The 25,013-nt window shown below is 59.2% G+C and overlaps 1 protein-coding gene across 1 annotated transcript in view; it reads right to left on the reverse strand.

The window, feature by feature from the left end:
- Nucleotides 1–1,562: 1,562 nt before the first annotated feature.
- The window catches only part of FAIM2 (Fas apoptotic inhibitory molecule 2), a 28,108-nt gene continuing 4,657 nt past the window's right edge, over nucleotides 1,563–25,013 (reverse strand). The window contains exons 3-12 of the mRNA XM_054398501.1: nucleotides 24,648–24,751; nucleotides 23,410–23,474; nucleotides 21,701–21,754; nucleotides 16,094–16,144; nucleotides 14,851–14,890; nucleotides 12,967–13,004; nucleotides 9,875–9,962; nucleotides 9,050–9,145; nucleotides 5,742–5,795; nucleotides 1,563–1,712 (exon numbers count right to left, since the gene is read on the reverse strand). Of these exons, the coding sequence (XP_054254476.1) occupies nucleotides 1,563–1,712; nucleotides 5,742–5,795; nucleotides 9,050–9,145; nucleotides 9,875–9,962; nucleotides 12,967–13,004; nucleotides 14,851–14,890; nucleotides 16,094–16,144; nucleotides 21,701–21,754; nucleotides 23,410–23,474; nucleotides 24,648–24,751 (740 nt within the window). The remainder of the gene's footprint in view (nucleotides 1,713–5,741; nucleotides 5,796–9,049; nucleotides 9,146–9,874; nucleotides 9,963–12,966; nucleotides 13,005–14,850; nucleotides 14,891–16,093; nucleotides 16,145–21,700; nucleotides 21,755–23,409; nucleotides 23,475–24,647; nucleotides 24,752–25,013) is intronic.

The following is a 25,013-nucleotide window of genomic DNA, read 5'->3' on the forward strand; positions in this document are numbered from 1 at the left end:
GCATTCCCAGGGAGATGGCAGATAGGAGCTTCTATCAGCAGCAGGGATCTGGCCTCTTATCTCCACCTGCAGCTCTGCAGTTAGGAATTAGCCAGCTGGCCCCCAACGAGGGGAGTGTGGGCAGGGGGCAGGTGGAAAGTTACCAGAGCCCTCGCAGGCAGCCAGTGCTCAGGGTGACATCCACCTCTGGGGGAGGAGGGGGGGAAAGCTGGGAGAGGGCAGCAGGAGGAGATGGTGAGGGGCAGCAGGAGGTGGTGGGCAGGAGGAGGAGGTGGTGAGGGGCAGCAGGAGGAGGTAGTGAGAGGCAGCAGGAGGTGGTGAGGGGCAGCAGGAGGTGGTGGGCAGCAGGAGGTGGTGGGCAGCAGAATTCCCTACTCTCCTAGCAGAATTCCTACTCTCCTAGCAAAATTCCTGCTCTTCTAGCAAAATTCCTACTCTCCTAGCAGAAATCCCTACTCTTCAAGCAGAATTCCCTACTCTCCTAGCAGAATTCCTTTCTCTCCTAGCAGAATTCCCTACTCTCCTAGTAGAATTCCTTTCTCTCTTAGCAGAATTCCCTACTCTCCTAGCAAAATTCCTACTCTCCTAGCAGAATTCCCTACTCTCCTAGCAGAATTCCTTTCTCTCTTAGCAGAATTCCCTACTCTCCTAGCGAAATTCCTACTCTTCTAGCGAAATTCCTGCTCTCCTAGCAGAATTCCCTACTCTCCAAGCAGAATTCCCTACTCTCCTAGCAGAATTCCTTTCTCTCCAAGCAGAATTCCTTTCTCTCCTAGCAGAATTCCCTACTCTCCTAGCAAAATTCCTACTCCCCTCGCAGAATTCCTTTCTCTCCTAGCAGAATTCCCTACTCTCCTAGTAGAACTCCTTTCTCTCCTAGCAAAATTCCTACTCTCCTAGCAAAATTCCTACTCCCCTCGCAGAATTCCTTTCTCTCCTAGCAGAATTCCCTACTCTCCATGCAGAATTCCTTGTTCTCCTACTTTCCAAGCAGAAATCCTTCCTCTCCTAGCAGAATTCCTTTCCCTCCTAGCAGAATTCCCTACTCTCCAGCAGAATTCCCTATTCTCCTAGCAAAATTCCTACTCTCCTAGCAGAACTCCCTAGTCTCCAAGCAGAATTCCCTCCCCTCCTCCCCTTTCCCCTCCTTCCCCTGTGCAGAGCTGCCCTTCAGCCCTCCCCCAGCCCAGCCTGTGCCTGCTTCCAGGCAGCTCTGCCAGCCCCTGGGCAGGGCCTTGGGCTGCTGCCTGCCAGGCTCTGGGCTGGGCTCAGCAGGAGGAGCAGAGCTGGCACCACCCCAGCCCTGCTCTGCCTCCTGGCTCCCAGGGGGCTGCCAGCAGAGGGACAAAGCTGCAGAGGGAACCCAGGGACTGTGCTCAGCTGCTGGGATGGAGCCTGCAAGAGTGGGGCCAGGAAGGCTGGGGTTGGGCTGCTTGGATTCTTGGAACCCTTTTTTTTGGGGGGGTTGGGTTTTTCCCCCTCCCCTTCCTCCTCTTCTTCTTCCTCTCCTTCCATCTATCTCCACTGGCAGCATGGAGGAGTCACCACCCTGCTGGCCTCCCTCACTCCTGGCTGGAGCCAAAGAACTGGAGGAAGAAGGAGAAGATGTAGATGATGTCCAGGTAGATGTTGAGGGCTCCAAAGATGTACTCCTCGGGGCTCAGGGCGTAGCGGCGGCTGCCCATCAGCATCTGCGTGTCCAGGGCCAGGAACTGGCAGCAGGGAGGAAGAAGTTGAGGGAGAGAAGGTTGGGACAAGGACATCTCCATGGCAGGAGCTCTCCCAGCTGCTTGGCTGTACCCCCAATGAGAAAGCAGCCACCTTGGGGGGGGCCTCAAGCACCTTGGAGAAGCTCAGGGGTGGGCAAGCTGCAGCTTTCCGCTGCCCTCATCTCGCCCTGAAGCCAAGCAGCGCTCCAAGGCTGCTTCCTGCAGGACCTTTGCCAAGGTTCCTCCTTGCTTCATCCATCCCAGATGTGTCCCACAGTGAGGGAAGGGGGAGAACCTGGCACAGGTTGCCCAAGGAGGTTGTGGCTGCTCCCTCCCTGGAGGTGCTCAAGGCCAGGCAGGATGAGGCCCTGAGCAAGCTGGGCTGGTGGAGGTGTCCCTGGGCATGGTTGGAGCTTGATGAGCTTTGAGCTCCCTTCCAACCCAACCCTTTCCATCCATCCCTGGATCTCTGAGCTCTCCCTGGTCCCCCTCAGCCAGACCCTACAGCTGCTGACTCCCAGACTTCCCCCAGGTCAGGGGCACTTCACAAGGTGACCTGGAGCCAACAGGTCCCTTCCAACCCAGATGGGTAGATGACCTCTGAGGTCCCTTCCAACCCAACCAAGTAGATGACCTCTGAGGTCCCTTCCAACCCAGAAGAGTAGATGACCTCTAAGGCCTCTCCCAACCCAAGCAGGTAGATGACCTCTGAGGTCCCTTCCAACCCAGATGAGTAGATGACCTCTGAGGTCTCTTCCAAGCCAAGCAGGTAGGTGACCTCTAAGGTTCCTTCCAACCCAGATGAGTAGATGACCTCTGAGGTCTCTCCCAACCCAAGCAGGTAGATGACCTCTGAGGTCTCTCCCAACCCAAGCAGGTAGATGACCTCTGAGGTCCCTTCCAACCCAACCCACTCCATGACTTCTAAGCCAAATCTCCTCTCCCACTTCCCCTTTCCTGCTCCTCCTAACCCAGCCTTGGCCTGGAGCTCTTCAGGGGCTGGCAGGAACAGCTCCACCTGGGCCCCTTCCTGGTCATAAATAACCACTCAGACCTCACCAGGCTGAGCTGGCACAAGGCTGGCACAAGGGCCTGGCCCAGCTGAGCTTCTGACAGAGCAGCATGAGGTCAGCAGGAGATGTTTCATCCTCCTTGTGTCATGAATCACAGCAGAAGCCTCCCAGCTCCCTGCAGGTGACTTCTCCAGCTCATGAAAGGCAGCAGCTGAGCAATGCCAGCCCCACAAGATGCCCACTGGGCAGCCCTCCTCCTGCCCCCCTCCTGCAGCCGGTGCCAAGCAGCCACCCTGACAGGTCCCACAGCTGAGTGGCAGGCAGGGCACTGCCAGGACTTGCTGTGGGCAGAGGCTGTCAGGAGGAGCTGCTGAGGAGGACTCAAAGAAGTGAATCAAAGCCCTGCAGCCACCCCTGGGGCAGCTGCCCAGGCTCAGAGCTGCTCCTGCCTGCACCAAACCTTCCTGAAGCTCCTCAAAGGGCTCTTAGTAGCTCCAACCCTGCACCAAGGGCTCTTAGGAGCTCCAACCCTGCACCAAGGACTCTTAGTAGCTCCAACCCTGCACCAAGGGCTCTTAGTAGCTCCAACCCTGCACCAAGGGCTCTTAGTAGCTCCAACCCTGCACCAAGGACTCTTAGTAGCTCCAACCCTGCACCAAGGGCTCTTAGTAGCTACAACCCTGCACCAAGGACTCTTAGTAGCTCCAACCCTGCACCAAGGGCTCTTAGAAGCTACAACCCTGCACCAAGGGCTCTTAGAAGCTTCAACCCTGCACCAAGGGCTCTTAGAAGCTCCAACTCTGCACAAAGGGCTCTTAGAAGCTCCAATCCTGCACCAAGGGCTCTTAGTAACTCCAAGCCTACACCAAGGGCTCTTAGGAGCTCCAAGCCTGCACCAAGGGCTCTTAGTAGCTCCAACCCTGCACCAAGGGCTCTTAGTAGCTCCAACCCTGCACCAAGAGCTCTTACTAGCTCCAAGCCTACACCAAGGGCTCTTAGGAGCTCCAAGCCTGCACCAAGGGCTCTTAGTAGCTCCAACCCTGCACCAAGGGCTCTTAGTAACTCCAACCCTGCACCAAGGGCTCTTAGGAGCTCCAACCCTGCACCAAGGGCTCTTAGTAGCTCCAACCCTGCACCAAGGGCTCTTAGTAGCTCCAACCCTGCACCAAGGGCTCTTAGAAGCTCCAACCCTGCACCAAGGGCTCTTAGTAACTCCAACCCTGCACCAAGTGCTCTTAGTAACTCCAACCCTGCACCAAGGGCTCTTAGTAGCTCCAACCCTGCACCAAGGGCTCTTAGGAGCTCCAACCCTGCACCAAGGGCTCTTAGAAGCTCCAATCCTGCACCAAGGGCTCTTAGAAGCTCCAATCCTGCACCAAGGGCTCTTAGGAGCTCCAAGCCTACACCAAGGGCTCTTAGTAGCTCCAAGCCTGCACCAAGGGCTCTTAGGAGCTCCAACCCTGCACCAAGGACTCTTAGTAGCTCCAACCCTGCACCAAGGGCTCTTAGGAGCTCCAACCCTGCACCAAGGGCTCTTAGGAGCTCCAACCCTGCACCAAGGGCTCTTAGAAGCTCCAAGCCTGCACCAAGGGCTCTTAGTAACTCCAACCCTGCACCAAGGGCTCTTAGGAGCTCCAACCCTGCACCAAGGGCTCTTAGAAGCTCCAAGCCTGCACCAAGGGCTCTTAGTAACTCCAACCCTGCACCAAGGGCTCTTAGAAGCTCCAACCCTGCACCAAGGGCTCTTAGGAGCTCCAACCCTGCACCAAGGGCTCTTAGGAGCTCCAACCCTGCACCAAGGGCTCTTAGTAGCTCCAAGCCTGCACCAAGGGCTCTTAGTAACTCCAACCCTGCACCAAGGGCTCTTAGGAGCTCCAAGCCTGCACCAAGGGCTCTTAGGAGCTCCAACCCTGCACCAAGGGCTCTTAGGAGCTCCAACCCTGCACCAAGGGCTCTTAGAAGCTCCAACCCTGCACCAAGGGCTCTTAGAAGCTCCAACCCTGCACCAAGGGCTCTTAGGAGCTCCAACCCTGCACCAAGGGCTCTTAGGAGCTCCAACCCTGCACCAAGGGCTCTTAGAAGCTCCAAGCCTGCACCAAGGGCTCTTAGAAGCTCCAACCCTGCACCAAGGGCTCTTAGAAGCTCCAACCCTGCACCAAGGACTCTTAGTAACTCCAACCCTGCACCAAGGGCTCTTAGAAGCTCCAACCCTGCACCAAGGGCTCTTAGAAGCTCCAACCCTGCACCAAGGGCTCTTAGGAGCTCCAATCCTGCACCAAGGGCTCTTAGAAGCTCCAACCCTGCACCAAGGGCTCTTAGAAGCTCCAATCCTGCACCAAGGGCTCTTAGGAGCTCCAACCCTGCACCAAGGGCTCTTAGAAGCTCCAAGCCTGCACCAAGGGCTCTTAGGAGCTCCAACCCTGCACCAAGGGCTCTTAGGAGCTCCAATCCTGCACCAAGGGCTCTTAGAAGCTCCAACCCTGCACCAAGGGCTCTTAGAAGCTCCAAGCCTGCACCAAGGGCTCTTAGAAGCTCCAACCCTGCACCAAGGGCTCTTAGAAGCTCCAACCCTGCACCAAGGGCTCTTAGGAGCTCCAATCCTGCACCAAGGGCTCTTAGAAGCTCCAACCCTGCACCAAGGGCTCTTAGAAGCTCCAACCCTGCACCAAGGGCTCTTAGGAGCTCCAACCCTGCACCAAGGGCTCTTAGAAGCTCCAAGCCTGCACCAAGGGCTCTTAGGAGCTCCAACCCTGCACCAAGGGCTCTTAGGAGCTCCAATCCTGCACCAAGGGCTCTTAGAAGCTCCAACCCTGCACCAAGGGCTCTTAGAAGCTCCAACCCTGCACCAAGGGCTCTTAGAAGCTCCAACCCTGCACCAAGGGCTCTTAGGAGCTCCAACCCTGCACTAAGGACTCCTGCAGCACTTCTTCTCCCACCCCTAAGCATCCTTCAAGGCCCAAGCTCCTTTCTCCTTTCTTGTTTTGCCTGCCAGGTGCCCCCACCCCCAGCACCTCCTTACCATGGTGAAGATGATGGCACCCAGCAGGGCATAGATGGCATGGAGCCAGGGGACCTGCAGGAAACAAATCCAAGAATCAGGCTGCTGAGGACCTGACCCAGAGCAGGACTTGGATCTCCTGTGGAGCACACAGCTTGGGGAAGGTGCTCTGATAGCCCAGGATGGACTTCATCAGGGCATGGCCTGGCTGGAAAAGACCAAGGTCTGGTGTGCCCAGAAAGAGCCTTGGGGGAGGTTGGGTGAGGAGAAGCTCCCCAGGAGCCAGCAGTGCCCTCAGGCAGCCCAGAAGCCAACCCTGGCTGCAGCCAGAGGAGTGTGGGCAGAGGGCAGCAGAGGAGATTCTGCCCCTGGCCAATGCTCTGCTCAGCCCTCACCTCCAACCCTGCCTCCAGCTCTGCTGTCCCCAGCAGGAGAAGGACACAGAGCTGCTGGAGGGAGGCCAGAGGAGGCCACAGAGATGCTGGCAGGGCTGGAGCAGCTCTGCTGGGAGGCCAGGCTGAGGGAGCTGGGGGGGTGCAGCCTGCAGAGGAGAAGGCTCCAGGGGCACCTCAGAGCTGCCTGCCAGAGCCTGAAGGGATCCTGCAGGGAGGCTGCAGAGAGCCTTTTGCTGAGGGGGGCTGGAGCCAGGCCAAGGGGGAAGGGTTTGGAGCTGAGGCAGAGCAGCCTTGGAGTGGAGCTGAGGGAGAAGTTCTTCAGCAGGAGGCTGCTGAGACTCTGGCACAGGCTGCCCAGGGAGGCTGTGGCTGCCTCCTGCCTGGGGGTGCTCAGGACCAGGCTGGATGAGGCCCTGAGCAGCTGAGTCTGGTTGAGAGCTGTCCCTGGGCATGGAGGGGAGGTTGGAGGAGATGAGCTCTGAACTCCCTTCCAACCCAACCCAACCCATTCCATGATTCCCTGAGCTGCCTGCACACAATTCTCAGACCATGGCCCCAGGCTCCTCATCCAAACCTCCAGGGATGGTGACTCCACGTCTGGGCATGTGGCTGAGCACTCTCCTGATGCAAACAGCCCTACAGCAGCCCCAGGAGCTGTTTGTGTACCCAGACAGAGCTGGGAAGAAACCCCAAAGGCTTCAAGAGCCAGAGCCAGACAGAGGGGTTGGTGCCAGCAGCTGGAGAGGAGCCAGGGGGTGCCCAGGGGGGCAAGGAGGGCAGCAGCAGCCTGGCAGGGAGCAGCAATGGTGTGGGCAGCAGGAGCAGGGCAGGGATTGTGCCCCTGGCTGGGCACTGGGGAGGGCACAGCTGCAAGGCTGGGGGCAGGGTTGGGCTCCTGAGGGCCAGAAGGACTTTGAGGGCTGGAGCAGGGCCAGGGAAGGGCAAAGGGAGCTGGGGAAGGGTCTGGAGCAGAGGGCTGGGGAGGAGCAGCTGAGGGAGCTGGGGGGGTTGAGGCTGGGGGAGAGGAGGCTGAGGGGGAGGAGGCTGAGGGGAGACCTTCTGGCTCCCTGCAAGTGCCTGAGAGGAGGCTGGAGCCAGGGGGGGTTGGGATCTTGGGACAAGGGCAGGACAAGAGGAGATGACCTCAGGCTGCCCCAGGGCAGGTTCAGGTTGGCCATGAGGAGAAACTTCTCCCCTGGAAGGGTTCTCCAAGCCTGGCCCAGGCTGCCCAGGGAGGTGGTGGTGGAGTCCTCATCCCTGGAGGTGTTCCAGCACCCTGTGGCCATGGCTCTTGTGGCCATGGTTTGGTGGCCATGGAGGGCTTGGGTTGGTGCTGGCCTGGATGACCTTGGAGCTCTCTTCCAAGCAGGACAATTCTGTGATTCTGAGAGGAGCTGGCAGCAGTTGGGGCAGAGGCAAAGTGGTCACTGCCCAGCAGGAGCTGTCTGTGGGGTCAGAGTGGGGCAAAGCTTTCAGGTGCTGAAAGCTCTTCTTTGGGTGGAAGGGGAAACTGAGGCAGCAGCAGGTGATGTGCCCTGCTGGGAGGCCCCCACACAGCTCCAGGAACAGAAGCAAACTCCCTCCAGGGCCAGGCCAGTGCTGGGCTTCCAACAACCTGTCCTGAGACCAGCAGGACACAGCCACCTGGCTCTTGGATCCTCTTGCTGTTGGTGAGAGGGGAGAGGAGGAAGAAATTCTTGAGGGTGAGGCTGGGGAGAGGCCAAGGGGGAAGGGTTTGGAGCTGAGGCAGAGCAGCCTTGGAGTGGAGCTGAGGGAGAAGTTCTTCAGCAGGAGGCTGCTGAGACTCTGGCACAGGCTGCCCAGGGAGGCTGTGGCTGTGCCCCCCCTGGAGGTGTTCAGGACCAGGCTGGATGAGGAAGAAGTTCTTTACTCTGAGGGTGATGAGACACTGGAATAAGTTACCCAGAGAAGTTCTCCTCATCCCTGGAGGTGTTCAGGACCAGGCTGGATGAGGTCCTGAGCAAGCTGGGCTGGGGGGAGGTGTCCCTGGGCATGGCAGGGGCTTGGAGCTGGCTGAGCTTTGAGCTCCTTTCCAACCCCAACTATGAACTCTTGAGGCTGGCAGAGCCCTTGGAGATCATCCTGCCCAGCCACTCCCCCACAGCTCCCAACCACCACCAAACCATGGCCCTCAGCACCACAGCCAAGTGGCTTTGGAACCCCTCCAGGCATGGGCACTCCACCACCTCCCTGGGCAGCCTGGGCCAGTGCCTGGGAAACCTTGGCTGGGAAGAAATTGTTCCTCATGGCCAACCTGGACCACCCCTGGGGGAAACTGAGGCCATCTCCCCTTGTGCTGTCCCTTGTGCCTTGGGCTGGGATGCTGCTAGCTCAGGTCTGGCTTGTAAGAGAGATCCTCCCCAGGTTCCTCCCTGGGCAAATCCAAGGCTAAATGAAGCTCAGGACCTCTTCAGTGCCAGGCAGGATGAGGCCCTGAGGAAGCTGGGCTGGGGGAGGTGTCCCTGGGCATGGCAGGGGCTTGGAGCTGGCTGAGCTCTGAGCTCCCTTCCAATCCTTGGATCTCTGAGCTCTCCCTGGTCCCTCTCAGCCAATCCCTACTGCTGCTTACTCCCAGACTTCCCCCAGGCCAGAAGCCCCTCACAAGGTGACCTGGAGCCCACAGGAGCAGCAGCAGCACCCCCAGAGCACAGGTCCAGTGGAGGTGTCCCTGCCCTTGGCAGGAGGTTGGCACTGGCTGAAGCTGTGAAGCTCTTTGGGGGTGGTGGAACCCTGGAACAACCAACAGGCAACAGCCACCTGGCTCTGGCTTTCTGTGGCTGCTCCTGCCCCTTCTCAGAGGTGGGTTTGGGACATTGCCCTGCAGCCAAGGCCTGGAGTTTGCCCACTGGAGGCTGAGCAGCTCCAGGACTGGTGGCACTGGGTGAGGCAGGAGGGGCAGAGGCTGCTACTCACATATTGGTAGGGCAGAAGCACAGCCAGGAGGATGCCAGCGAAGAAGAGCACCATGAGCATCACAAAGAGCACTCCCTGGGAGGAGGTGAAGTCAAACTGTGCAGGGACAGAGCAGGAGGTCACAAGGGGACAGTGGGGAGAGCCTGGCACAGGTGGTTCAGGGAGGTTGGTGGCTGTCCCCTCCCTGGAGGTGCTGAGGGCCAGGCTGGATGAGGCCCTGAGCAAGCTGGGCTGGGGGGAGGTGTCCCTGGGCATGGCAGGGGCTTGGAGCTGGCTGATCTTTGAGCTCCCTTCCCACCCAACTCTATTCCATGGAGCAGAGCAGCTGGGAATCCACCACAGCTCTGCCTTGGAGCTTCCAGGAGCTCCTTCCAGGACCAAACCTCAGCTTTAGGTCACTTTTGGGGCTGGAAATTTGGGCTCTGAAGAGCAGCAAACCTTTGTCCTCTTCCCATGGATCAAGCTGGTGAAGGGTCTGGAGAAGGGGGAGGAGAGCTGAGGGAGCTGGGGGGGTTGAGGCTGGGGGAGAGGAGGCTGAGGGGAGACCTTCTGGCTCCCTGCAAGTGCCTGAGAGGAGGCTGGGCCCAGGTGGGGGTTGGGCTCTTCTCCATGGGCTTGGATCTGGCTGAACTTTGAGGTCCCTCCCAGCCCAACCCCTTCCATCCAGCCCTCAGTCCTGCAGCTCTGAACTCTTCTGTAAGCTGCACTTCCCCCCCCAGCATCCCTCAGGTTGCTCTGGGATCCATCCTGCCCCTGCAGCCCTCTGAGCTGCCGGGTGCCAGGCCTGGCAATGTCCTGCTCCCAGAGGGCTCCCTCAGCACCAACCTTGCTCTGGAAGCTGAAGATGGTGACAGACAGACAGACCAGGGCTGTGATCCCCAGGCACAGCAGCACAGACTTGGTGTTGTAGTAGCTGCAAAGGGAGCAGCAGAGCCTCCCTCAGCACTTGCCAGAGGCAGCTGGGGCCAGAGGAGTCCCTCAGGGGTGGGCACTGGGCCCAGAGCTGTTGGAGCCCTGTGCAGGTGCCATGGGCAGTAGGGTGAGACCCCTGAGCAGGATTGCAGCTGGCCCCAAGGCAAGGAGTGTGGTGGGGTTGGGATGCTGGAGGGAAGGATCCATCCAGAGGGTCCTGGGCAGGCTGCAGAGGTGGTCCCAAGCCAAGCTGAGGAAGCTGAGCAAGGCCAAGGGCAAGGTTCCTGCAGCTGGGTCAGGGCAGTGGCAGCACAGAGCCAGGCTGGGTGAGGAGGGGCCTGGGAGCAGGCTGCAGGAGAAGGCCTTGGGGGGGTGAGTTGGGGGCACAGTGCCCAGGAGCCAGCAATGGGCAGGGGCAGCCCAGAGGCCAAGGCTGAGCTGGGCTGCAGCAGCAGAAGGCAGAGAGCAGCACAGGGAGGGGATTCTGCCCTCTGCTCTGCTCTGCTCAGCCCTCACCTGCAGCACTGCCTCCTGCAACCACTGGGTTGGGTTGTTGGGGTTGGGGTTGAGAGTTTTGGGGTTGTTTGGGTTAGCTTGTTGGGGTTGGGTTGTTGAGAATGGGTTGTTTGGGTTGGTGTTGGGTGATTGGTGTCGGGTGGGGCTTGGGGTGTTTGGATTGGGTAGTTGGGGTTGGGGTTGTTTGGGTTGGGGGTTTGGGGGTTGTGGTGGGGTTTTGGGGTTGTTGGGGTTTGGGGGTTGTGTTGTTGGTGTTGTGGTGGGGTTTTGGGGTTGTTGGGGTTTGGAGTTTGGGGTTTGTTGGGTTTGGGGTTGCTGGGGTTGTTGGGGTTGGGGTTTTGGGGGTTGTTGGGGTGGGGTTGTTGGGGTTGTTGGAGTGGGGTTGTTGGGGTTGTTGGGGTTGGGGTTTTGGGGGTTGTTGGGGTGGGGTTGTTGGGGTTGTTGGAGTGGGGTTGCTGGGGTTGTTGGGGTTGGGGTTTTGGGGGTTGTTGGGGTGGGGTTGTTGGGGTTGTTGTGGTGGTGGGCTTGCTGGGTTGTTGGGTTGGGGTTTTGGGGGTTGTTGTGTTTGGGGTTATTGGGGTTGTGGGTTTGGGAGCTGTTGTGGTGGGGTTGTTGAGGTTGGGGTTTTGGTGTTGTTGGGGTGAGGTTGTTGGGGTTGGGGCTTTGGGGTTTGGGGATTATTGTAGTGGGGTTGCTGGGGTTGTTGGGGTTGGGGTTTGGGGGTTTGGGGGTTGTTGTGGTTAGGTTGCTGGGGTTGTTGGGGTTGTGGTTGTGAGGGGGTTGTGGTAGGGTTGTTGGGGTTGGGGTTTGGGGGTTGTGTTGTGTTGGGGTTGTTGGGGTTGGGGTTTTGGGGTTGTTGGGGTGAGGTTGTTGGGGTTGGGGTTTTGTGGGGTTGGGGTTGTGTTGTTGGGGTTGTTGGGGTTGTGGTTTTGGGGTTGGTGAGGTGGGGTTGGTGGGGTTGGGCTTGGGTTTTTGGTGTTGTTGTGTGGGGGTTGTGGTTTTGGGGGTGTTGTGGTGGGGTTGTTGGGGTTGGGGTTTGGGGGTCTGAGGATTGTTGTGGTGGGGTTGCTGGGGTTGTTGGGGTTGTGGTTTGGGGGCTTGGGGGTTGTTGTGGTGGGGTTGTTGGGGTTGTGGTGGTGGGGTTGTTGGGGTTGTGGTGGTGGGGTTGTGGTGGTGGGGTTGTTGTGGGGTTGTTGTGGGGTTGTTGGGGTTGTGGTGTTGGGGTTGTGGTGGTGGGGTTGTTGTGGGGTTGTTGGGGTTGTTGTGGGGTTGTTGTGGGGTTGTTGGGGTTGTTGTGGGGTTGTTGGGGTTGTTGTGGGGTTGTTGTGGGGTTGTTGTGGGGTTGTTGGGGTTGTTGTGGGGTTGTTGGGGTTGTTGAGGTGGGGTTGCTGGGGTCCAGCTGTCACTCAGTTACACATCATCCTCCTGGCCATGGTGCCATCCCCACACTCAGCCCTCAGCAGATGCCAATCCCTGCTGTGCCCTGGGCTCCAGCTGGGCCGTGCCAGGTGCTGGCATCTCCCCCAGGGCTGCTGAGCCTCTGCTTTCTTTGTCCCCACCAAGCCCTCCCTGCCTCAGCTGCTGCTCACCAGGGCTCCCCACGTGAGCCTGGGGCTGACCTGCTGAGCAGATTGCAGCAGGGCAAAGAGGCAGCAAGGGGCAGACAGCTGCAGGCAGCCACAAACCCTGCAGCTGCCTGGAGAAAAAAAAAAAAAACATCCTGGGCTCCTGCCAGCCCCAGCTGCCCCAGAGCTGCTTGTGCAGAAGCTGAGCTGACAGTGGCTGCTTGGTCAGGTGGCCCAAAAGTGCTTCCAAAAGGGCTTTGTGTGGCCACAGGAAGAGCTCAGGTGGCCCAAAAGTGTTTCCAGAGGGCTTTGTCTGGCCACAGGAAGAGCTCAGGTGGCCCAAAAGTGTTTCCAGAGGGCTTTGTGTGGCCACAGGAAGAGCTCAGGTGGCCCAAAAGTGTTTCCAGAGGGCTTTGTCTGGCCACAGGAAGAGCTCAGGTGGCCCAAAAGGACTTTGTGTGGCTACAGGAGGAGCTCCAGAGAGCTCAGGTGGCCCAAAAGTACTTTGAAGAGGGCTTAGGAAGAGCTCTCCAGAGAGCTCAGGTGGCCCAAAAGTGTTTCCAGAGGGCTTTGTGTGGCCATAGGAAGAGCTCAGGTGACCCAAAAGTGCTTTCAAGAGGGTTTAGGGAGAGCTCCAGAGAGCTCAGGTGGCCCAAAAGTGCTTCCAGAGGATTTTGTGTGGCCACAGAAAGAGCTCAGGTGGTCCAAAAGGACTTTGTGTGGCTACAGGAAGAGCTCCAGAGGGCTCAGGTGGCCCAAAAGTGTTTCCTGAGGGCTTTGTGTGGCCACAGGAAGAACTCAAGTGGCCCAAGAGTGTTTCCAGAGGGTTTAGGAAGAGCTGCAGAGAGCTCAGGTGGCCCAAAAGCAGGGAAGGGAATCATTTTGCAGCCCCAGAAGCCATGCAGGGAGCACATCTCCACCTACCTGGAGAGCATCCCAGTGAGATAAGCCATGGAGAGTGTCTGGGAGGGAAAGAGAACCACATCAACCACATTGCTGCTGCATTCATGGCCCAGGGAGAGGCAGAGAGCAGCTCAAACATTTCAGCTGAGGTGATAAGGGGCAGTGAAACCTTCAGGAGATGCTCCAGAGGAGCAATTGTTGGCATAGTTTCTGCTCCTCCAGTGATTGATAGCCACAGGGCAGGTGAGAAGGAGGGCAGGACCCAACCCTGCAGCACTCTCAGCTGCTCCATCCTCCCATCTGCCTCTCACAGGGCTCCAGAGCCCCAAACCCCACAGCCTGGCTCCATCCCTTCCACCCTCACCTTTTAGATCTTGTAGGACCACTGGCAAGGTCCCCAGGCCTGAGCTCACCAGGAGCTATGACCCTTCAAGGCAAGGGTCCTGCAGCTGGGTCAGGAGGACCAAGGAGGACAAAGGCAAAGGCAGCAGAGAGCAGCTGAGGGCAGAGGGGAGCTCAGCAGCCAACCTCAGGAGGTGCTACAAGGCCAAGGGGAAGGTTCTGGCACCCAGAGAGGGGACCTGGGCAGGCTGCAGAGGTGGCCCCAAGCCAAGCTGTGTGGTGGGGTTGGGATGCTGAAGGGAAGGATCCATCCAGAGGGTCCTGGGCAGGCTGCAGAGGTGGCCCCAAGCCAAGCTGTGTGGTGGGGTTGGGATGCTGGAGGGAAGGATCCATCCAGAGGGTCCTGGGCAGGCTGCAGAGGTGGTCCCAAGCCAAGCTGAGGAAGCTGAGCAAGGCCAAGGGCAAGGTTCCTGCAGCTGGGTCAGGGCAGTGGCAGCACAGAGCCAGGCTGGGTGAGGAGGGGGCTGGGAGCAGGCTGCAGGAGAAGGCCTTGGGGGTGGCAGTTGGGGGCACAGTGCCCAGGAGCCAGCAATGGGCAGGGGCAGCCCAGAGGCCAAGGCTGAGCTGGGCTGCAGCAGCAGAAGGCAGAGAGCAGCACAGGGAGGGGATTCTGCCCTCTGCTCTGCTCTGCTCAGCCCTCACCTGCAGCACTGCCTCAGCTCTGGGGCTGAGCACAGGAAGGACCTGGAGCTGCTGGAGAGGCTCCAGAGGAGGCCAGCAAGAGGCTGAGAGGCTGCAGAACCTCCCCTGTGGGGCCAGGCTGGGAGAGTTGGGGCTGTGGAGCCTGGAGAAGGCTGCAGGGAGAGCTCAGAGCAGCTTGCAGGAGCTGAAGAGGCTCCAGGAGAGCTGTGGAGGGACTTGGGACAAGGGCTGGGAGTGGCAGGATGAGGGGGGATGGATTGGAGCTGGGAGAGGGGAGATGGAGAAGGGAGAGGAGGAAGAAATTCTTTGCAGTGAGGCTGGGGAGAGCCTGGCACAGGCTGCCCAGGGAGGCTGTGGCTGTCCCCTCCCTGGAGGTGTTCAGGACCAGGCTGGATGAGGTCCTGAGCAAGCTGGGCTGGGGGGAGGTGTCCCTGGGCATGGCAGGGGCTTGGAGCTGGCTGAGCTTTGAGCTCCCTTCCAACCCAAACCTATTCCATGGGCCAGACCAGCTGAGAATCCACCACAGCTCTACCTTGGAGCTTCCAGGAGCTCCTTCCCAACCCAAACCCATTCCAGGATTCCTTTAGCTGGTCCAGGGAGCTCTCAGCTCTGCCCCACTCCTGTTTGGAGAGGAGACAGAGCAGGGCATGACCTCCAGCCCCACCAGGAGGAGTTCCCTCTGTGCCTGCCCACGGCAGGGGATGCTTGGAGCTGGCTGAGCTCTGAGCTCCCTCCCAACCCAACCCCATTCCATGACTCTCTGAATCCAGCCTGGGCACCTCTGCTGCTTGGAGCCATGCTGGTTTGCAGGGGCAGGGCAGCAGCTCCCCAGATGTGCTGCTGTCCAGATGTGGTACTCACGAAGATGCTCAGCAGGATCATGTTCCATGGGAAGTGTCTCCTGCAGAGAGAGAGCAGCTGCTCAGCCAGGGGCAGGGAGCTGCAGCAGAGCTTTGCCTGAGCTGGGCCTGGTGAGCTCTGCAGAGAGGCTGCAAGGCTGCTCCTGAGAGCCTGGCACTGCCTGCACAGGGAGGCTGTGGCTGTCCCCTCCCTGGAGGTGTTCAGGACCAGGCTGGATGAGGCCCTGAGCAACCTTGGGCTGCTGGGAGGTGTCCCTGGGCATGGCAGGGAGGTTGGAGCTGGTTGAGCTTTGAGCTCCCTTCCAACCCAATCCCATTCCAAGAATCTGTGAAGGTTCTTTGCTTTGAGGGTGGTGGAACCTTGGACCAGGCTGCCCAGGGAGGTGGTGGAGGTCTCAGCACTGGAGACAAAGCTGGGGAAGGGGTTGGGGAGGAGCAGCTGACGGAGCTGGGGGGGTTGAGGCTGGGGGAGAGGAGGCTGAGGGGAGACCTTCTGGCTCCCTGCAAGTGCCTGAGAGGAGGCTGGAGCCAGGGGGGGGTTGGGATCTTCTCCATGGGCTTGGAACTGGGTGGGCTTTGAGCTCCCTTCCAACCCAGCCCCATTCCATGGCTCCATAACTGGCAATGAGAGCACATTTGGGGTGCTCCAACATCCTTCATCCCCTCCCAGCAGGGCCCAGCTGCACAGGCAGCCCAAGAGCTCCATCCCCTGCAGGTTCAGGTGAGGAGAACCTGGAGCTGCAGCTCAGCCTCCCTCCCAGCTGCCCTCTGAGGCTTCATCCCAGACTCCCAGCATGGAGTTGGGACTCTTGATGGACCTCTGGAGATCCTCCACCCCAACCCCCCCCCCGGCACAGCTGGGACACCAAGAGCAGGCTGCACAGGAGGGGCTGCAGGGGGCTTTGGAATGATTCCAGCTGTTGAATGTCCAAGGACCCTGTGGCCATGGCACCTGGGGCCATGGTTGGGTGCCCATGGTGGGGTTGGGTTGCTGCTTGGCCTGGATGACCTCAAAAGGCTTCTCCCACCCAAACCCTTCCATTCTTGAGGGATGCAACAGACTCCATGCAGCAAACCCCCAACTGGACCAAGCCTGAGCACCCAGCAGCCACCTCCATTCCTCAGCCACTACCTCAGGAGGGTCCCATCCTATCCTCTGCACCAGTGCTGCTCACACTCAGCACCAGAGGAGGTCCTGAGCACCTTCCTCTCATGGGGCTGGTTCAGAGCCAAGAAGATCTTACCTGGGTCCAGAGCAGCAAGCAAGGATCAAGTAGGTCACAAAGAAGACAGCACTGAAAAGAAGAGGAGGAGGAGAAGAGTTCAGGGAGGAGACCCCAAAGCACTTTGTGGTGGTGCAGGGCAGAAGGATCCACTTGGGAGCTTTCATGGATTCATAGAATCTGGGAGAATGGCTTTGGGAAGGAAGGGAGCTCAGAGCTCAGCCAGCTCCAAGCCCCTGCCATGCCCAGGGACACCTCCCCCCAGCCCAGCTTCCTCAGGGCCTCATCCAGCCTGGCACTGAAGAGGTCCTGAGCTTCACTTAGCCTTGGATTTGCCCAGGGAGGAACCTGGGGAGGATCTCTCTTACAAGCCAGACCTGAGCTAGCAGCATCCCAGCCCAAGGCACAAGGGACAGCACAAGGGGAGATGGCCTCAGGTTCCCCCAGGGGTGGTCCAGGTTGGCCATGAGGAACAATTTCTTCCCAGCCAAGGTTTCCCAGGCACTGGCCCAGGCTGCCCAGGGAGGTGGTGGAGTGCCCATGCCTGGAGGGGTTCCAAAGCCACTTGGCTGTGGTGCTGAGGGCCATGGTTTGGTGGTGGTTGGGAGCTGTGGGGGAGTGGCTGGGCAGGATGATCTCCAAGGGCTCTGCCAGCCTCAAGAGTTCATAGTTGGGGTTGGAAAGGAGCTCAAAGCTCAGCCAGCTCCAAGCCCCTGCCATGCCCAGGGACACCTCCCCCCAGCCCAGCTTGCTCAGGGCCTCATCCAGCCTGGTCCTGAACACCTCCAGGGGAGGCTTCCACCACCACCTCCCTGGGCAACCTCTTCCAGGGTCTCCTCACTTGCATTCAGAGGTTTCTCTTACACTTCCAGACCCGTCCTAGCTTGGTGGGATCAAGGCATCCTGCTGGGACTTCAGCAAAGACTGAGCCAGACTGCCCAGGGCTGACCTGAGGGAGGCCAAGAGGCAAATCTGTGCCAGAGGAGGGAACTGGTCCCAAGAGCTGGCAGCACAGAAGCCAGCCCTGAGCTGGGCTGCAGCAGCAGAGGGCAGAGAGCAGCACAGGGAGGGGATCCTGCCCTCTGCTCTGCTCTGCTCAGCCCTCACCTGCAGCACTGCCTCAGCTCTGGGGCTGAGCACAGGAAGGACCTGGAGCTGCTGGAGAGGCTCCAGAGGAGGCCAGCAAGAGGCTGAGAGGCTGCAGAACCTCCCCTGTGGGGCCAGGCTGGGAGAGTTGGGGCTGTGGAGCCTGGAGAAGGCTGCAGGGAGAGCTCAGAGCAGCTTGCAGGAGCTGAAGAGGCTCCAGGAGAGCTGTGGAGGGACTTGGGACAAGGGCTGGGAGTGGCAGGATGAGGGGAGATGGATTGGAGCTGGGAGAGGGGAGATGGAGAGGGGAGAGGAGGAAGAAATTCTTGGGAGTGAGGCTGGGGAGAGCCTGGCACAGGCTGCCCAGGGAGGCTGTGGCTGTCCCCTCCCTGGAGGTGCTCAGTTTCAGTCAGGATGAGGCCCTGAGCAAGCTGGGCTGGTGGGAGGTGTCCCTTGGGCATGGCAGGGGCTTGGAGCTGGCTGAGCTTTGAGCTCCCTTCCAACCCAACCCCATTCCATGATTCCATGACTCCAGCCTGGACACCTCTGCTGCCTGGAGCAGGCTGCTGGGCAGGGCAGGGCAGGGCAGGGCAGGGATCCATGACTCTGTTCCTGCCTGGGGAAGGAGCTGAGCTCTGAGCTGGCAGCCCCAAGCCTGCCTTGCTCTTGCTCTGGCCATGCCCAGGTCCCCAAGGCCCCTTCCTTATCTCCCAGAACCTGACCCTTCAGCACAGCCAAACCCTCCAGAGCTGAGGGATGGTCTCCTCCTGCCCTGGCTGTCAGGCAGCCCAGGTGTTTTTCCACCCTGCTGATGGGTCCTGGCACGGTGGGAACCTGCCCTCACCCAGCCCCTGGGGGTGGAAAGCAGCTTCCAAGCATGCTGATGGCTGCCTGATAGCCAAAGGAGCTTCCTGCTGTGGGGAGGACGTGACCAAAACCAGCCAGGGGCCGTGCTGGGTACTCCAGAGATAAACCTGAGCCCTGATCTCCTGCAGGGACAGCAGGAAGGCTGCAGGGGACATGGCTGAGGAGGTGGAAAACAACCATGGAGAGAGCAGAGAGCTGAGTTGGCAGTCCTGGGTGCAGAGGGGCTGGGAGCTGCCTGGTGGAGGAGCAGCAGCTCCAGAAACCTCTCCCAGCCACCAGCAGAGCTTCAGCAGCCCAGTGCCAAGCCTGCTGGGCTCCTCACATCTCCATTTCCCAAGCCCATGGCACAGCAGAGAGGGGCAGGAGACCTTGGCCCTGCCACTGCTTGTGTGGCTCCATGCCCTGTGCCTGCTCTCTGTAAAGCCTGAAGGGTTGCAGCCACCACGGTGCCAGAGGTGCCAGCCAAGGGTTGGGTCCTGCCCTTGGGTCACAACCACCCCAGGAAGGCTCCAGGCTGGGGGCAGAGGGGTTGGGAACTGCCCCAAGGGAAAAGGAGCTGGGGGGAGGTTGGTGCCAGCAGCTGGAGAGGAGCCAGGGGGTGCCCAGGTGGGCAAGGAGGGCAGCAGCAGCCTGGCAGGGAGCAGCAATGGTGTGGGCAGCAGGAGCAGGGCAGGGATTGTGCCCCTGGATGGGCACTGGGGAGGGCACAGCTGCAAGGCTGGGGGCAGGGTTGGGCTCCTGAGGGCCAGAAGGACTTTGAGGGCTGGAGCAGGGCCAGGGAAGGGCAAAGGGAGCTGGGGAAGGGTCTGGAGAAGAGGGCTGGGGAGGAGCAGCTGAGGGAGCTGGGGGGGTTGAGGCTGGGGGAGAGGAGGCTGAGGGGAGACTTCATCACCCTGTCCTGCTCTGGGGAGACCTCACCTGCAGCACTGCCTCAGCTCTGGGGCTGAGCACAGGAAGGACCTGGAGCTGCTGGAGAGGCTCCAGAGGAGGCCAGCAAGAGGCTGAGAGGCTGCAGAACCTCCCCTGTGGGGCCAGGCTGGGAGAGTTGGGGCTGTGGAGCTTGGAGAAGGCTGCAGGGAGAGCTCAGAGCAGCTTGCAGGAGCTGAAGAGGCTCCAGGAGAGCTGTGGAGGGACTTGGGACAAGGGCTGGGAGTGGCAGGATGAGGGGGGATGGATTGGAGCTGGGAGAGGGGAGATGGAGAGGGGAGAGGAGGAAGAAATTCTTGAGAGTGAGGCTGGGGAGAGCCTGGCACAGGCTGCCCAGGGAGGTGGTTGAGGCTCCATCCCTGAAGGTCTCCAAGGTCAGGCTGGATGTGGCCCTGAGCAGCCTGCCCTAGCTGGAGGGGTCCCTGCTGCCTGCAGGGGGATTGCTTTGGATGACCTTTGGAGGTCCCTTCCAACCCAAACCATTCTAGGACTCCCTGAACCCAGAGGTCAAAGCATGAGCAGAGCTTGGAACTGTCTTCCTGCAGGGCTCTGCTGCCTGCCCAGCCTGCCAGCTGCCCAGGGAGGTGCCCATGGAGATCCCAGAGGCCAGCTGCTGGCAGCTCCTTCCTCTTGGAAGCTCTTTTTGGGGCTGCTGCTGGCTGGTTGGGTTTGTTCTCTGGGGGCAGTGATGCAACTGCTGCCTCCTCCCCAGGCTTGCAAACACCTCCTGCTTTGGGTGTGAGCTGATCAAAGCCAACCTCATGAAGCCTTCCTCATGGCCAACTGCACCTCACCTCTGCCTGCCCCATGAGCAGTGGCATCCTGGCACCAACACCACCCCCAAGCTGACCTTCTTGCCCCAGCCAAGCTTCTGGCCTCCAAAGAGAAGCTCCAGGAGAAGATCCAAGCATGGGAACCTCACTCAGATATGGCCAGAAGTGTCCCAATTCCCTCCCCTCCTCCAGCTGAACCCCACCAGTCCCTCACTGGAGGGTGGACATTAGGAAGTTATTTGAGGTTGCTGAGGAGTTGGAAGGGGTTGCCCAGGGAGGTTCTGCTCAGCCCTGGAGGTGCTCAAGGCCAGGCTGGATGAGGCCCTGAGCAGCCTGGACTGGGGGGAGGTGTCCCTGCCTGTAGGAGAGGGTTGGAGCTGGCTGAGCTTTGATCTCCCTTCCAACCCAAACCCCTTCTGGGGGTCTATGATCTCTGATTTCTGGTTTGGGATTTGATGATCTCAAAAGGCCTTTGCCAACAATGATTCTGTGAGCTGTGAGCTCTGATCCTGGACTCCAGCATCTTAAAGGTCCTCTCCAACCTTCATGATTCTCTGATTCTCTGATTCTCTGATTCTATGATCTCTGATTCTTTGACCTCTGATCTCTGATTCTCTGATCTCTGCTCTGTGATTCTATGACTCTCTGATCACTGATTCTATGATTCTCTGATCTTTGAACTCTGATTCCATGATCTCTGATCTCTGATTCTATGATCTCTGATTCTATGGTCCTCTCATCTCTGCTCTCTGATTCTCTGCTTCTCTGATCCTCTGATCTCTGCTTCTCTGATCTCTGCTCTCTGCTTCTCTGATCCTCTGCTCTCTGATTCTCTGATCTCTGATCTCTGATTCTATGATCTCTGATCTCTGATTCTCTGCTTTCTGCTTTTCTGATGTCTGATCTCTGCTTCTCTCCTTCTCTGATCTCTGCTTCTCTGATCTCTGCTCTCTGCTCTCTGCTTCTCTGATCTCTGATTCTCTGCTCTCTGCTCTCTGCTTCTCTGATCTCTGATTCTCTGCTCTCTGCTCTCTGATTCTATGATCTCTGATTTCTGATTCTCTGCTCTCTGATCTCTGCTTCTCTGCTCTCTGCTTCTCTGATCTCTGATTCTCTGATCTCTGCTCTCTGCTCTCTGCTTCTCTGCTCTCTGATTCTCTGATCTCTGATTCTCTGCTCTCTGATTCTCTGCTCTCTGCTTCTCTGCTTCTCTGCTTCTCTGCTCTCTGCTCATTGAAGGCAGGGGGTTGGAACTGGCTGAGCTTTGAGCTCCCTTCCAAACCATTCCACAACTCACTCCCTACCCCTTCCTCACAGCTGCTGCACCCCAAGGCATGGAAGCAAAGCCAGCAAGCTCCTGCCTTGCAAAGGGACAAGCCCCACCTGAAGGCCCTAAGGTGACCCCAGGCACCCTCCCAGCTCTCCCAGCTGGGTTTCTGCTTTCCTGCAAGCTCCCCAGGTTCACCTTCTGTGCTCACACTTTGAGCCTGGTGTGCAGAGTCCTCTTGTTGGAGGGGTCTGGAGGTGTCCAGCATCTCTCATACACCCCTAGGTGAGATTTTTCTTTCTTCTCACCTCCACAGGACAAGAGGAGATGGCCTCAGATTGTGCCAGGAGAGGTCCAGGTTGGCCAGGAGGAGAAAAGTCCTCACTGCAGGAGTGGTCAGGGACTGGCCCAGGCTGCCTGGGGAGGTGGTGGTGGAGTCCCCATGCCTGGAGGGGTCCAAGAACCCTGTGGCCATGGTTTGGTGGCCATGGTGGGGTTGGGTTGATGTTGGCCTGGATGATCCTGGAGAGCTTCTCCAACCCAAACCCTTCTCTGACTTACTCCTGAATTCCCCAACCCCTCCCCCAGCTCCCCCTGCCCAACCCTTCCCCTGGGGCAATTCCTGCCATGCAGGACAGCAAAGGGCTTGGACTGCAGGAGCTGCTTGGAGGACACTTGGCCAGAGAGAAGAAGACAAAAGGTACTCACTAGGAAGCCCAGTACCAGGCAGAGTGTGTCTGGATGTAGCCCTTGACTGGCTCACTGCAAGACAGAAGGTGGCAGCTGATCAGCAGGCATGAAGAGCATCTCAGGCACTTCCCTGCCCACAAGCTCCAGGTGACAGCACACAGGGCAGGGGAAGCCAAACCCACAGCTGGACCTGCCCAGGAGCCTGCTCAGCTGGAAGGAAACCCAACCCTGCTCACATCACTTCCCCACCTGGGCCTGCCCAGGGCATGGCAGCTGCCTTCTGCTGGCCACCAAGGTCAGCAGGAGCCAGCAATGTGTCCTGGTGGCCACCAAGGTCAGCAGGAGCCAGAAATGTGTCCTGGTGGCCAAGAAGGTCTCCTGTAGGGCATTCAGAAGACTGTGGCCAGCAAACAGAGATCATCTTCAACCCATGGACCCAGACACTCAAGGCCACCCCACTCCAGCCCCCCTTGGATGCTCTGCTCCCTGACCTGGGCAGGTTCTGCTCCCAGTGTTGCCAGCACTGCCCCAGAGTGGTGTCACCAACCCAGAACTACCAATGGGGGTGACCTGCTGCAGAGCAGCTCCACAGAGCAGGAGCTGGCAGGGCTGGGGCACAAGAAGGTGCCCAGCAGGCAGCAACCTGCCCTGGTGGCCAAGAAGGCCCCAAGGGGGTCCTGGGGGCAGGCAGAGGAGTGTGGGCAGCAGGGCAAGGGAGGTTCTGCTGCCCCTCTGCTCTGCTCTGCCCCAGGCAGCACACAGCTGGAGGAGGCCTGGGGCCAGTTCTGGGCTCCCCAGCTGCAGAGGGCCAGGGAAGGGCTGGAGAGAGTCCAGAGGAGGCTGGGAAGCTGCTGAGGGGCCTGCAGCAGCTGTGTGAGGAGCAAAGGCTGAGAGCCCTGGGGCTGAGAGCCTGCAGAAGAGCAGCCCCAGAGGGGAGCTGAGCAATGCTCAGCAAGAGCTAAAGGAGCTGTGGGCAGGGGGCAAGAGGCTGGGGCTGGCATCTGCTGAGTGGTGCCCAGGGCCAGGCCAAGGGGCACAGAGTGGAGGCCAGGAGGAGCTCCAAAGTTGTTTGGGGTGAGGCTGCTGGAGGCCTGCAGCAGGCTGCCCAGAGAGGTTGTGGAGAGCTTCCAACCCCCCCTGGGCACTGTGCCCCTGGGCAAGCTGCTGGGGGTGCCCTGCTGGGGCAGGGGTGGGGGTTGGGCACTGGGGGAGCTCCAGAGGTCCCTTCCCACCTCACCACTCTGTGACTCTCCAAGGGCTGATGCAGGAGCTGAGCTCCTCAGGCTCACAATGCTCCATTCCTCATCCTGGAGGCAGCAGGAGCTGCACCTGGGCAGCACTCTTGGTCCCCCAAGCTGGAGGTGGCCACTGCTGAGCACCAAGGTGTCTGCATCTGCCCCAAGGTGGCTTGGGTTCTGATGGCCTTGCTATGCCCCACAGGAAAGCTGAAGGCCATCAGACCCCAGCCCACCTCCACTGCAGGGCCTCCAGGACCCCTTGGCTGGGGACAGCCCCCAAGGTGGATGATGCTCCCTCCACAGGAGCTGTGGGGAGGGAAGCAGAAGTGCTGAAGGACCTCCCTCAGCCTCCCTCAGCTCTGTTCTCCTCTTGGAGACCCTGGAGAAGACCTCAGGTATCCACCACACAACTCCCTCAAGTCCCAGGTGGGTGAGGAGGAGGAGGCACAGAGAGGACAAAGCAACCCCCAGTGCCCCTTGGAGGCCTACCAGAAGGTGAAGAAAGCCACAATGACCACAGTGACCAAGAGCTGCACCATCAGGATGGCATAAACCTGCAGAGAGAAGCAGCCCCTGGGTGACTCTGGCACTGTGAGGCTCTACCTTTAAAACTTTCCACAGATCTTGAAGAGAAAAAGTGCCACCCCCCCCAAAAAAAAAAATGTAATTTAATCACAGCTGGGGGGAAAAAGGGAAATGGTGACAAATTCTGAACAATCCCATGGGGCAGAAGGAGTTTGGTAAATGAAATCTCTCTTCCTCTTGGGCTTCCTTGCTCTGGGAGGTACTAACTTGGAGATTCTGTTGCCTTTTGCTGGCCTTGGCTGCAGAGTTTTGGCTGAGTCCTGATGAAATCTCTCTCTGCTCTCTTCTTCTCCCTTTCTGCACACCTTGGCTGCAGAGTTTTGGCTGAGTCCTGATGAAATCTCTCTCTGCTCTCTCTTCTTCTCCCTTTCTGCTCACCTTGGCTGCAGAGTTTTGGCTGAGTCCTGATGAAATCTCTCTCTGCTCTCTCTTCTTCTCCCTTTCTGCTCACCTTGGCTGCAGAGTTTTGGCTAAGTCCTGATGAAATCTCTCTCTGCTCTCTTCTTCTCCCTTTCTGCACACCTTGGCTGCAGAGTTTTGGCTGAGTCCTGATGAAATCTCTCTCTGCTCTCTTCTTCTCCCTTTCTGCTCACCTTGGCTGCAGAGTTTTGGCTGAGTCCTGATGAAATCTCTCTCTGCTCTCTCTTCTTCTCCCTTTCTGCTCACCTTGGCTGCAGAGTTTTGGCTGAGTCCTGATGAAATCTCTCTCTGCTCTCTCCTCCTCTCCCTTTCTGCTGAGCCTTGAGGTCCCTTCCAGCCCTGACAGTTCTGTGGTGATTCCATGGCACAGAGCTTGGCTGAGCCCAGAATCTGCTCCTCACCCCCCAGCAGCTCTGGTGTGAGATGTCCCTGCCCATGGCAGGGGGGGATTGGAGCTGGCTGAGCCTTGAGGTCCCTCCCAACCCTTCCCATCCAATTTTCTGATGATTCTGAATCCTGCTCCATTTGCTTCCAGCTGGGCTGGGCTGGGTTGGCAAATTTCACCTTGGGGTGGAGGCAGTGGGGAGCCAGGGGAGGGGAAGGGAATTTTTTTCCCCCCCACCACAGTGACCCCCAGAGGAACCCAGCACAGCCCCTGCAGGAGGACTCCCCCTCCAAGGGCTCTGAGGAGAAGGCAGAGCCTGGAGCCCCCTGCCCCTTACCTTCCTGATGAAGACCCTGCGCACGGTGCTGTCGTCCCAGCTGAAGGTGGTCAGCAGCTCAGTGTCCCCTGGGTAGCCTCCACTGCCATAGCTGGGGCTGGAGCCTGCAGCAGGGGCACAGAGGGGCTCAGCTCACCTCCCCCAAGCCCCTCCCCCCTCCCCCCACCCCATGCCCAGGGGCATCTCTCAGCCAGACTCAGCTGCTCAGGGTCTCATCCAGCCTGGCCCTGAGTACCTCCCCACAAGGAGGAGGCAGCCACAGCCTCCCAGGGCAGCTTGTGCCAGGGTCTCACCACCCTCCTGTGGGCACTGGGGAGGGCACAGCTGCAAGGCTGGGGGCAGGGTTGGAGGCTCCTGAGGGCCAGA

This window comes from Indicator indicator, unplaced genomic scaffold (genome assembly GCF_027791375.1).
Source record: "Indicator indicator isolate 239-I01 unplaced genomic scaffold, UM_Iind_1.1 iindUn_scaffold_61, whole genome shotgun sequence".
Taxonomy (NCBI): Eukaryota; Metazoa; Chordata; class Aves; order Piciformes; family Indicatoridae; genus Indicator; species Indicator indicator.